Source organism: Coffea arabica, chromosome 2c (assembly GCF_036785885.1).
Source record: "Coffea arabica cultivar ET-39 chromosome 2c, Coffea Arabica ET-39 HiFi, whole genome shotgun sequence".
Lineage (NCBI taxonomy): Eukaryota > Viridiplantae > Streptophyta > Magnoliopsida > Gentianales > Rubiaceae > Coffea > Coffea arabica.
Genome location: NC_092312.1, coordinates 7,994,490 through 8,006,505, shown reverse-complemented (window position 1 = coordinate 8,006,505; position 12,016 = coordinate 7,994,490). Strand labels below are relative to the sequence as shown.

The window sequence follows — 12,016 nt, the reverse complement described above, 5'->3', positions numbered from 1 at the left end:
GGACAATTTACCTATACAACACTAGCCATTAGGCCTGTTGTTAACCGGTCGTGTTCGGGCCGAAATTGAAAATTTTGGACCCAACTCATTCTAATGTACTAAATTCGGGTCTGACTCGGATATCCGACTGGCCTTGCACTTAAGATTTTGGAACCTGGTCCAACGGTCCCGGGTTGGATCTGGGTCTATCCAGAAAGAAAATGCCTAACACGTATCATTTATTTTCTTTTGTCCATGTTAGCAAAAAGGTCTAACATGATCTCAGGATGTTTAGCAAAAAGCACTTATATGCAACTTGTGATAAATATATTTCTGGTCAAACAAGTTTGCCTCTTTCCAAATCCTAATGTTTTAGATGCTTCACGTGGGATATAGGTAATTTGGTAAAAGAATATTTTTGTTAATATAGTAAAAAAAATGTATTTAGAAATATTTATAATTCATAATTATTAATATATTGTTCGGGTCCAAATCAGATACGGATCGAAATCCTATATTCTGTATCCAATCCACTTTTTTGTTAGAATAAACGGATATGAGTCCGAATCCGAGTCCAAATACCAAAATTATTTTTCAACCCATACCTGAAAAAAATTACCGGATTCAAGTCTAAACCCAACCCGTTGACAGCCCTACCAGCCACCCCAAGTGATCATTATACTTGTGGTTTTTTTCCCCATTTTCACTGTGCTCCAGAGTAGAATAAGAAGTAGAAGATCAAAACCTTTCTTCTACGCTGAAAAGCCAGGACCAAAGGGTTTGTGCAGTGTGTTATGGAGATACGTTTGTCATTATTAGGAATTAGGAAATAGATGTACCTCAAAAAAAATGGATTACTTTTAGGAGGAGTCATTATCACGATGGAACGATCAATCGTCATTCTTATCTCAAACTTTGTGCATCTCTTTGGGCACAAAATTGCTTTACGAACAGAACACTGAGTAACAGTACTTCAAAAACCATCACCAAGTCAAATTCACCCCAAGGAATTTGTTTGTTGGGAACATTATTATTTTGTCTTTATGTGCGTAAATTTCCTGCAACAAGTTGAAGAGAGACTCCTCTCTACTTGGGGTAACAAATTATACTTAAAAATTTCTACTATAATTCTCCAAAAAAATTTTTTTTAAAAAAAAGAAAAGAAAACGCATTTGATTGTAATCCTCATCCATGATCCAACTCGACCTACCCCTCCTTGCCACCTGGGACTATTACACATAAAAAGCAAGGAAGATGTATAGGCACTAGGAATAATTTCTCTGGCTTCGAAACCACAAAAGAAGATAAAATCTCCTTTTTCTTGTTGATTATAGCATAATAAAAGAAGCTTAATCTTGTTTATGCAGTCAAAAAATTTTGGTTCTCTCCTGTCCACACTTTCTCCCGTAACCAATGATTGAGGTGGCAAAAATCATCTGGTTCGATTATGTCTAAAGTAGTGTCATTAAGTATAAAATTATGAGAGGGGCTAGCCGTTTTTGAATGTGATCTGTGATTCCTCTGAACACGATCTAGAAATGATTACAGTTTGGGGAAAAGGGAAGAAAGAAAAAGGAAAGGAGAACCAAAAAGCAACGAAGCACTAAATATTTCTTTTTGGCCGGGGGGGGTTTATTAATTAATGCTCTAAAGTAAAGCATTATGTAACGTACTTTTGAAAGGTAATGCAACTTTTTCCTCTTTGCTTTTTTGCTGTATAGACTAGCCAAGACAAGCTTCTACACTTGGTAACTTTTTTTTTTTTTTCCTTCTTTCCTTAAATTTTGAGTTTTTTTTATCAGTACAAGTAGCATGCTGCTGGTGGTTTTCACGAAAGATTTGGGCATGGAGACAAAGTTTCCACACATAAAATCTTTTGCAGACTTTCTTTAAGAAAAGGGAAAGAAAGATGAGAGAAGTAGGTCTCTCCTCTCTTTTATATATGGTCACAATCTACCTAAAGCTTTTCTCTTGCTTTCTGATACAACTTACAGGCGATTTTGCATGAAAGTAAGGGAAGTCTCGGATCTGAAACTCTCTTCCCCATCTATTTATCATTGAGTGAATAATACTACTGATAGAATCTCTTTATTTCTCTTTTACAACACCATCTCTCTTTTTTTTTCCCTTCTTTTTCTGTTTCGTATGATGAATGCCTTGGATCCCTCAACCATCAGAAGCTCGTTAAAGATTCATGCACAAGCAAGCATATACACGAATAAAGAGGGCTTATTTTGCCCATATGCATCTGGTGGATCGTTCAAAAATCAAAATATGCGCAGCTAGAATGGACAGTGGATAGACTTGGTCAAAAAGAGGCTTCTGCCTCTTAGCATAAAAGTTGACGAGAATGTTTTTGGTTTGGGTGTTAAAATAGGATATTTGGATGTGGTACCATAAGGGGGTATTATGCTGTTTCCAATGATTGTTTAGTCATTGTTTTTGCTCAGAGGAGAAAGAGTGGGAGCATGTGAATACAGAGAACTTACCAGTACAAGAAGTTGGGGTGTCGAATTCCATGCAACATATTCTTATTATTATTATTACGTTTACTCTCTGCTTCTCGTGCGTGCTGATGGCTTCCAATCTAATCTAGGACTACCAGTTGTTCTCAAGATACACATATCTCCTAAAATTCCTCATGTCCGAATAATTTAAGGTTCCATCCAAATCGACAATATCTAATTAAGGCCCGCTTAAGGTTGAGAATGAGAAGAAGAAGAAGAAGAAGATCATGGATATAATTTTCAAAATGGTACTACTAGAAGTTAACTTATCAAAATATGATACCATCGAACAATTTGCAAAAACAAATTTTGTGAAAAAGAAGAAAGAATTCTCCACTTTCCTTTTAGAATCTTACTAATAAACAGGCAAACACCATCTATTGACTTCAGTGACACTGCATTTCCTACATTTTCATGAGTAGTACTTCAATTTTCTTCAATGCCAAGTTTAACCGGAGGATGGTGATCTCCTCCAAGACCTACGAGTTCACAACCCCCGTGGGATAATTAATCTTCTCTTCGTGCTGTTGAAAATCTAGCTGGTTGGATAGCAAATTATGCCAAAAAAATATTTCGCTTGTATCATAAATACATTTCCCAATTCATCTTTTTATATTCCCAACCACCTTTTTATTTCACATACATCGCATCATAAAAAATGCTACAGTAATTATTCCAAATAATATTTCAAACAATACACTGTCCAAACAAACTTGCACTCCCACAATTTGTTTTATCTTGTAATTTAATGAATTTTTTTAAAGATTGATCTTTTCTACACTGACACTGTAGACACTGTCAGCATTGGATGAATGACAAATATACAAATTTTGAATTTAAAATTCAATTTTTGCACATATTTCATAGGTCTAACGGTGATAGTGTATACACTGTCAGTGTATATAAGATTTACTCTTTTTATTTAACAGGTGGACATTGAACACTCATTGACATATTTAACATTCACCTAACCTACCATACATGTACATATGCTAATACTAGGAGGAAAAGCCCACGCGACGCGTGGGAGTTTAGTGCTTATAATTAAAGATCGTTAATAATTATTATTTGGTATTTTGTAGTATAAAAATTGAAGTATGAAAATTTTAATATATGCTATTAAACAGAAAAATCATAAGTTACATATTGAGTTAAAAAATATACTAATATGCAATGAAACAAAATTATAAGATACGATCAACTATTTTGCATCTAACCTAATAAAATAAAAGACCTATTTATATCTGCTCATACACTTTATGGATATTAAAATCTATTGTTTAGTTTGAATTTGATCTTAATATAAGGACAATCCACCACATTATCTTGTCATATAAGTGAGATTTGAATAATTAGCATATTTGAAGAAAATCATTACTGGTGGAATTTCAGTTCTTGCAAGCCAAATTCTTGAATTTATTTTTGATTCCAAGGACATATCATCATGAAATCTCCACATTCACCAATCCATCAATTATGATTTATTGTATGATTTAGAACATATAGTAAAGCATCTCCTTCTGGATAGGGATTATAATCCCTACACATTAGTTTTTGATCTAATTGCAAAGATATACAACAACTAAAATGTTAGTTTAGAGGAATAACCATGTCAAATAAAGTACTAAAACATCTTAGAGCACTCAATTCAAGAAAACAATTAAAAGTAATGAAATACATACTTTAGATTTGCAGCCAAATAGTTTTAAGTAGATAGTTAAACCTATTGGCAAATCAAATGAAGTGAAAATTTTGCCTAAATGAAATCATCAATAAAATAACAAACAATTTGAAATTTATCATAACAAATAGTTAAAACAACAAAAGTAGATGCAATCTCCATATGGGAAAATTTATAATGATAAACTTACTTTAAACCACAAATAATAATTAACAAATGTGATCTCCTCCCTATCATGCCTATCTAATATGGACAATTGAATTAAAATACAAAAAAATTATCACACGTACAACCTTCAAGATTGCAGATTTCTTACAACCAAAAAGTAGATTGGTTAAAGAAAATATACTTATTAAGAAAGATGTTGCAAAATGGGGAAGAAGAGTAGCTAATATAGCAACATTCAAATTTAATAGGCTATATGATTGTGGTGGAACAAAGTTGTAAGTAAATGAAATGAGTATGAACAGATGGGGTAACGGCCAAAAAAGCAAACTTCTCTACTAATTGGCATTAATTGTGTCTTAATATCTATATATCATAAGTTTGCAGATAACTAATGAGAAATGTTTTAGGACATTAAGAGACTTGGATGTTAATACAATTAAATGATTAGAAGGGCTTTTATATTATTTCACTAAAATACAAGCTGAATTTAGTTATACCCAATGTTCAATATATCTGTCACCCCTAGCTTTAAATGTCTAAAAGAACATCTAAGTAATTACAACAAAACTAAATTATCTATAATGACTTGTATTCAATACTCCAATTGCACTTCAAACTCTTACATTGCCAAAATAGCCCTACTCTTACGGTTGAAATCCAAAGAACATCTTTTCCTTAAACTCATTCTTATATAGTATAAGAAATTATTATCCTTCCTTCATCTATATATTTTTCTGTTAATTTATACCTACATTCTCTTGTATTTATTTACTTTCTCTAATTAATCTTATATTTTATAAAATATGACACCTAAAATATATTTTAATGATTACTCTATGGGTACCCATTAGTCAGACCCTAATTTAATAATTGAAAACTATATGATTAAAATGAATGTGGGAGTGTGATTAACAAAAATGAGAGTGCAGATGACACTTCCCTAAAAAAGTGTCCTTGCAAGCTACTAATGTTTTGTCATTTCAGTTAGTTTTAAAACGAACCTAAGACACCATATATAATTTCCAGAAGGTGCTTCAGTTGACAATAAAATACTAAAACACATGTGTGTGGGACTCAAACTAGATTTCTCCAAATTATAATTACTTTTGTCCGTGTATAGTAGTGAAACTTTCCTCTGGTTCCAAGCAAGCTCGGCCCCAACAGGGCTTTTAGCTTAAAGTTCATCACGTTCCTTTATAATGTTTATCTGCCGTTGCAACAGAGATGAATTTGAAGTATTTTGAACCGACCGAAAAAAAAAAGAAGAAGTCGAAATTAAGTATTTTCAGGTCCTTGAAGGAAACTGGAGAACTCATAATCGTAGGCCAAATTTGAACATATATTTTTGTAGTTCCTAATTCCTATATCGTGCTAAGCTTCCTTTTTCCTTTACGGGTTCTCTCTTTATTTTGTTATTATTTTTTTAAAAATCTACTTCTGCCTGTACCCATTCACAGAATAGCGGAGCAGCGAAGGTAAGCATCAGAGAAGGCCCAAGAAACAGTGGCCCAATACAGAATAGCGGACCTATATGGACCTTCCGCATTCCTCTAAAAATGTCCAGTGTAAAATGTGGACTACGGCTTGCAGAACAAAATAAATCCAAATTGCAGGCCCAAATTGTTTTCAGTAGAATTCAGGAAGTGCTACAGCCCTCCTTCGAGGGAAAAAAATTATTGTAGAATCCATGAAGTATAGCTGATCATTTCTTCAACAATTAACCTTTATTTTCTGGCAGAAAATGGAAAAACTTCATTGCCTTACAAAATTGTTGTTTCATAAGCTTTTTAGAGACACTCAGAGTGCGTTTAATAAAACTGAAATTTGAATCAATTAAATTATTAAATTGTTAAATATTAAATCAAATATATCTGAGTATATATCACATTCAATGATAAATGAATAGATTATCACTTATTTTTTAGAGCAAATTTTGCCTAACTAATTCAAATGTTCAATTTTTTATTATCAAACGTGTCTAAATATATTAAGATCTAAATTTATTAAGTTTAAGTGCTGAATTGAGTTATAAATAGGATTAAGCCTGGGATCCAATTACAAATTCGTCTTAACTAAGTTCAACTCAGAACCCCAAACTATTACAAGTCCATGTCAGCTGACCCTTAATTCCAAAGTATTTGCAAGTTTTAGTTACAATACAACATAACCAATCGTTTTAAGATAGTAACCAAAGCTTTATGCGCGCGCGCGCGCACACTTTGAGTAGTTGTCAATTGCTTGGATCCTTACCAAACCGCATCAGACAATGAGTAACCAACATTGAGGCCCGGCGAGTCATTTCTGCGAGCCGCCCGACCAGCGGCAGCCGAACCGTCTCACTGTTCCATAGGGGCTTCTGATCCCACCTGCGATCCACATTTCACATGAAAATGTCCCGAGTAACCGGGGATAATCACCGGCAGTGGTAGAACTAATAGTTGTTGAATGAGACGCGAAACTACAAACAAATTCACAATGACAACAACTCTGTTATACCAAATGGGATCACCCAGTTTACCAAGAAAAAATCATGTTTGAAACAACCCTGTTATCAAGTCTAAAATCTGTGGACAATCATCATATCATTAGCTATCTCAAACTATATTTACAGTGAAAGACATCCAGATTAAATTGATGTTGTTAGAGTTTTTGTGAGAAGAGCACGAGTCTGAAGCATAAGTAGATAAAAATTGATTCATTATGATAATTAGAAAGAAATGAAAGGAAAAGATAAGAGAGCTCGGGAAAATGCATTAAGGTTACAACAACAGTAAACTTTGTCTGAGAAAACTTCCTCGTGGTAATCAACATCCATAGTTTAGTTAACTTGACAGAGACCAACTCCCATCACTCTTTGAATTTCCTTCCCCATGAAGATCATAAAGATTGCAGTTACGCATCAAAGACAAGCTAAAAGAGTAGATGCATACCAATCTTCATGTCGAACGATCTTCCCGTTCTCTATCTGCAATTTGATAAGGGATATCATATGTATATCTTTCCCCAGAAATTTGTAATACTGCTTGTTGTCCATGAGTATCTGAATCAATTACATATATCAGAATTGTTAATCTGACAAACTATATTTTCTTTAAATGTCATGTAGGCAAGAAGCTGAGTGGACCTCCTTCTTTCTAGGTGAAATTACATTCTCTTTGATGCTATATTCTGTGATTCTTGACTCACTGAAAACCTGAAAGTATATATGAGATTAATATCCAGATATATTCTATAACAAACAATGGGAAACAAGAGTCGACAAAACAGACTAGTCAATGAATTTCATCAACACGTGTATAGAAAGTGACTTTGAAAGCAATGATTAGAAACTACAAAAGCCACTTTTACCTCTCATCTACATTTTATTGGGTTTATTAACACTGATGAACTGACAAGACAGAGAAAAGAGGGATAAATAGCAAATTTCTCTGCCAAGTATTGTAACTTCCTCATTTTCTTTCTCATATTATTACTTCTTCGTCGCGTTCCTTTTCGTTTACATGTTTTATGCCAGAAAATTGGTTGGAATAGGAGCATATCATGGATGGGTAATGATATAAAAACCACAAACCAAAAGAATTAATAAAAATAATAAATTTTTGAGCAAGTAAACAGAAAGATGCAGTGAACTGGACCCAGACCACAGGACACTCATGCAATGCACAGTTCAATTGTAAACAAGGTAGGATAGATGATGTGCTTTAAATTACATTCTAAAATCTGATGACTTCACCCACTTAAATTGAACACAGTTAAAGAAGCAGCATTGCTTGCCGTCCTCCAACATTAATATATTTAAAGAGCAAACCAACTACAGGTGAAAACAAAAAACCAACGCATCTTTGACTCAAAAACATTGTTCAGAAATATCTCAAATCATTTGACAAGCTTTTTACCACATTAATACTAGAAGTACCCTGCAACTTACAATTACATGGAATTATCAATAGAAAGGAAGTCAGGAAAACCTTGGGAATTGAGTAGAAAGCTGACTTAATCTGCTTTATCCTGCAACATTTGTTGAATTCACATGAGAGAAAACCATGGTCATAAACATCAGTATGCAAGCTTACACCCAAGAAAGCCGTTCGAAAGTGGCCTCACAGAGGTAACCCTTTTTGTTCCAATACAATATGTGAATACAAGATCTGACAAAAAATATACTTTAGAAAATAAGAAACATTACTATGTTTACCTGATAACTTGCCACTGTAACTGGTTCTCTCTCTTTTGATTATTTTCTTCTGCCCTCAATTTTTTTCATCACACTTCATCCCTTTTGTTTGCATTTGCTTTTCTCCACATTTTTTAATCTAATATCCATTCTCCAGTCTATCTTACTAGTCCCTTAGTCCCTTGCATGTTCTCTCATTTCGTAATTATGCTCTTTTCAAACCTGAAGTTAAGGTGGCTACAAGATGACAGGTTGAACTAGGATTAGAATTGCTACCATCTAACACATGTTCAGCTTTGATTCCCAATCTCAGACTAGTGCAAGTAGATAGATCCAAAAAGGGCCAAGGTTTATATCAAGCTTCAGGGTGGCAACCCACTAATACTTAAAGTTCTCTAGTCTCGATGTGCACTTCCTTTTTTTCACATATACCATTGGCTTGAGGCAAACAGAAGCTTAGAAGATACCATTTGATCAATTAAAAAATTTACCAGGATGTGCTTTTTGGATACGAATTTGACATGCAACAAATTAGGTGTGTAGAATTACTGTAAACTTGATTCCCATAAACCAAGGGTAAGTGGAACATTGAAAAGCCGAGTCATTATGAGGATTGTCATGCATAATGTCCTATTCTTCTGCGTGACAAACTGCTTGAGTTGCTGTTAAAAAGCTTACCCTTGAGCTCGCATCAGTGGGTCTTCAAAGGTTGCATCAGGAGCATAGATATCAAAATCTTGAGGTGTGGCATGGGATGCATAGCTGAATCAATCATTTAAGGTCACTGAATTAAAATTTGACTGGTTCCATGAGTTTGAAGATGACGGACAGATTAATAAGCCTTCGATAATGTGGCATTTCAGTGAGAAGATGAATCAAAGAACAGAACAGCCAAGTTAAACTAAAATCTTTAATAAAGTAATCACGATAGTTAAGACTTGGAGTATTAGAAAATAACGTGTAAAGGGTCTGTTCCCGTACATCAGGAGGTTAAAACTGACCTGAAGATTCATTGTACTATTGAACAAGCATTACCAATTAAGACTTAGTGCAACCGATAAGTTCCAATAACTTATCAACTATGCAAGAATTATGCACGAAGTACCTACCAATGTCATCCAACATTGGTTCAATCAGTTTTTGCATCTTCATTAAGACTTCTATTCATGAACACTTTTTAATTAGAAATCTGCAAAAGAGCCAATGCCTCGTCTACTCCACAAATACGAATTCACATGTTGTACAAAATGCTGCATTATTAGTAATTTTTTTCTTTTATCGTTTTGTTTTAATGGTTTAAATATGACAGAGTTATGATTACAGTTCTATGTATTTTTTTTTTTCCATATTTTCCGAAAGGCTTTGTTCTCGGTTCAAGCCAAGCCTGAACCAGAGCTTTGACCAATAATACACTCGCCCCATATTACTAATACAAGAAAGAGAAGTTACATGTTTAGAAGATGAGGGAGAATCTCATCAAATTCACAATTGGAAGGATCATAATCGCAGGCACTTTTGGCAAAGCCTTCCCTCAGTTGATCCTTGATCGCCTCCTCACCAACAGCATCTTCACCGTCAACATCCACCCCAGCAGCAGCACATATAAAAAACAACACGCCCACAAAAACAGTTTGAAATAAACAAAAACTACTTAATCCACAGAAAAAGAAGGAACACAAAAAATCATAGACTGAAATAATATATAAAATTAAGGAGAAGATACGATAAATCATATACCTTTGGAGTACTTCTCCATGGTGGCGCGTTCAGATGTAGTAGTAGTAGTACAGTAGTTGGGATATGAAAATCGGAAATTGTACTTGCGGGAGTACAGGAAGTTGTGGGTTCTTGAAATATAAGAAGAATGCATAATGACGAGGAAGAATGCATAGTGCAAACTGCAAAGTGGAGAGATTCATAAGGCTACATGGACGGCCACGTGGCAAGAGGTCATCCTTTTGCGAGATCCGGATCACCCGGTTCAGTTTCATCTTGAGAGCTTCGTACCCGGGAAAAGAAGCCGTTCATTTACAAAATTCTTCTCCAGTCTAACGGCCCGCTTGGCCACTGCTTGTTGAATTTTCTTTGGCTGTTTCTGGTGTGCGTGATGCATCCTTGCAGTGGCTAGTATCTGCGAGTGTGAGTGTTGCGTTGATGGGCTTGTTATCTGTAACAACTTTCGTAAGTAATTTATAATTTTGGGGATATCCTTATCCGTGATAGTAATAAGAGCAAAATCTACCTAATAATGGTCAGTAAGGCATTCCTCACTTATGATAGAGACAGAAGTCAAATCCACTCAAATTTAATCATAAAAAGAATTCTTCATTTTTTTTTTTAAAAAAAGACTAGGATCTCTACTTTCGAATTTGGAACCGGTGCGATTGGATATTTGATACAACTATATCCTTATCCTTATATTATATAAAATTGAGTTTTAGTGAAAGAGAGGGTTGCATTTCAACTGCATAGACAGGGACTTTTTGAAAATGTGAAATATTTTGTAGTGTTTTACAAGCTATAGGTATAAGTGAGGGAAACTTGTGATTAGATATATTAACTGAAATACCCTTATTTATAGACATTTAAAACTTTATGTTGTTGAAATATATGGGTATTTATGGTATGTGCAATTAATTTGCAACTATTTGTTGCTTTTGGTACAACACACATAAGCTGTGGGTTTGTGAAATTACTTAAATAGTCTTCACACATCATAAATGCGGTCATTACGAAAAGAAAAAGTCATGACCATAAATACGGCAATTGAATCACACAATCATTACTGAAATGGTCTTCACACATCATAAGTGCGCCGTTTGACTAATGATCACGGAACTTAGAATCACTTGTATAGGAAGCTCGCAAGTGAAAGGGAATAAGAAAGGCCAACCTTATTCAACCGTCACCGTGGTTAGAACTCAAGCGTGGAAGCACCTCCTTTTAGACTTTTTTCTCTATCATTTATACCTGAATTTAATGGCAAAAAACGTGGGTCTACTAATGGCTCCTGAGTTTGGGAGATTGGATTTTCTCTTGCAACCTTTGTCTGAAACAGAATGCCGCATCGTCTCCTCTCTCACCCGAGTTTATGGTCGAAACACTCCATTTCTTTCTCATTATAGCCTCAATTAAATAGTCAGACGTTGGTAAGTTAATGCCCAACGGCTGCGTCGTTTATGATTGTTTCCATGCCTCCTCTTCACCTTCTTCAGTTTCAATCTTTTCATATTCTGGGATTGGGATATTTTTTTATACTCTTATAATGTATAAATCCTAGGCATGGAAACAATCACCGTCCACTGAAACAGGAAGTTGCGGAGGGCCCAACCGACAATCTTTACAAGGGTCATTAACTTAATTTGGGATTTGATGAGACTTTCACTTGGCCTCTACTTCATTTTGGTCCCATGGTTTCTTCATTCTGCTACAGTTTGTCCTTAATCACCTTCTATTGGTAAGTTAATTACTCACTCACTTGAAAATCGACCGAATGTGAACATTAAC

At 34.6% G+C, this 12,016-nt stretch overlaps 1 protein-coding gene across 2 annotated transcripts; it reads right to left on the bottom strand.

The window, feature by feature from the left end:
* Window positions 1-6,318: 6,318 nt before the first annotated feature.
* On the bottom strand, window positions 6,319-10,440 carry LOC113725636 (uncharacterized). 2 transcript variants are annotated; one of them, XM_027248919.2, is made up of 7 exons: window positions 10,247-10,440; window positions 9,959-10,076; window positions 9,188-9,271; window positions 8,304-8,343; window positions 7,460-7,528; window positions 7,266-7,375; window positions 6,319-6,793 (listed from the first exon to the last, which is right to left on the bottom strand). In XM_027248919.2, the coding sequence occupies exons 1-7, from the start codon at window positions 10,377-10,379 to the stop codon at window positions 6,631-6,633; spliced, it is 717 nt and encodes a 238-aa protein (XP_027104720.1). In that variant the 5' UTR covers window positions 10,380-10,440; the 3' UTR covers window positions 6,319-6,630. The 2 variants fall into 2 exon arrangements, with proteins under 2 accessions (XP_027104720.1, XP_027104721.1); XM_027248920.2 differs by having other exon boundaries at window positions 6,319-6,701; window positions 10,247-10,411.
* Window positions 10,441-12,016: the final 1,576 nt, after the last annotated feature.

Excerpts from the sequence above, each read along its gene's own strand:
- LOC113725636 (XM_027248919.2), bottom strand. The coding sequence starts at position 10,379 with ATGCATTCTTCTTATATTTCAAGAACCCACAACTTCCTGTACTCCCGC. Across the intron at positions 9,272-9,958 it reads CTCCCTCATCTTCTAAACAT|CTATGCATCCCATGCCACAC; the intron begins GTAACTTCTCTT and ends TGATTGATTCAG. Across the intron at positions 6,794-7,265 it reads ATCGTTCGACATGAAGATTG|TTTCGCGTCTCATTCAACAA; the intron begins GTATGCATCTAC and ends ATTTGTTTGTAG.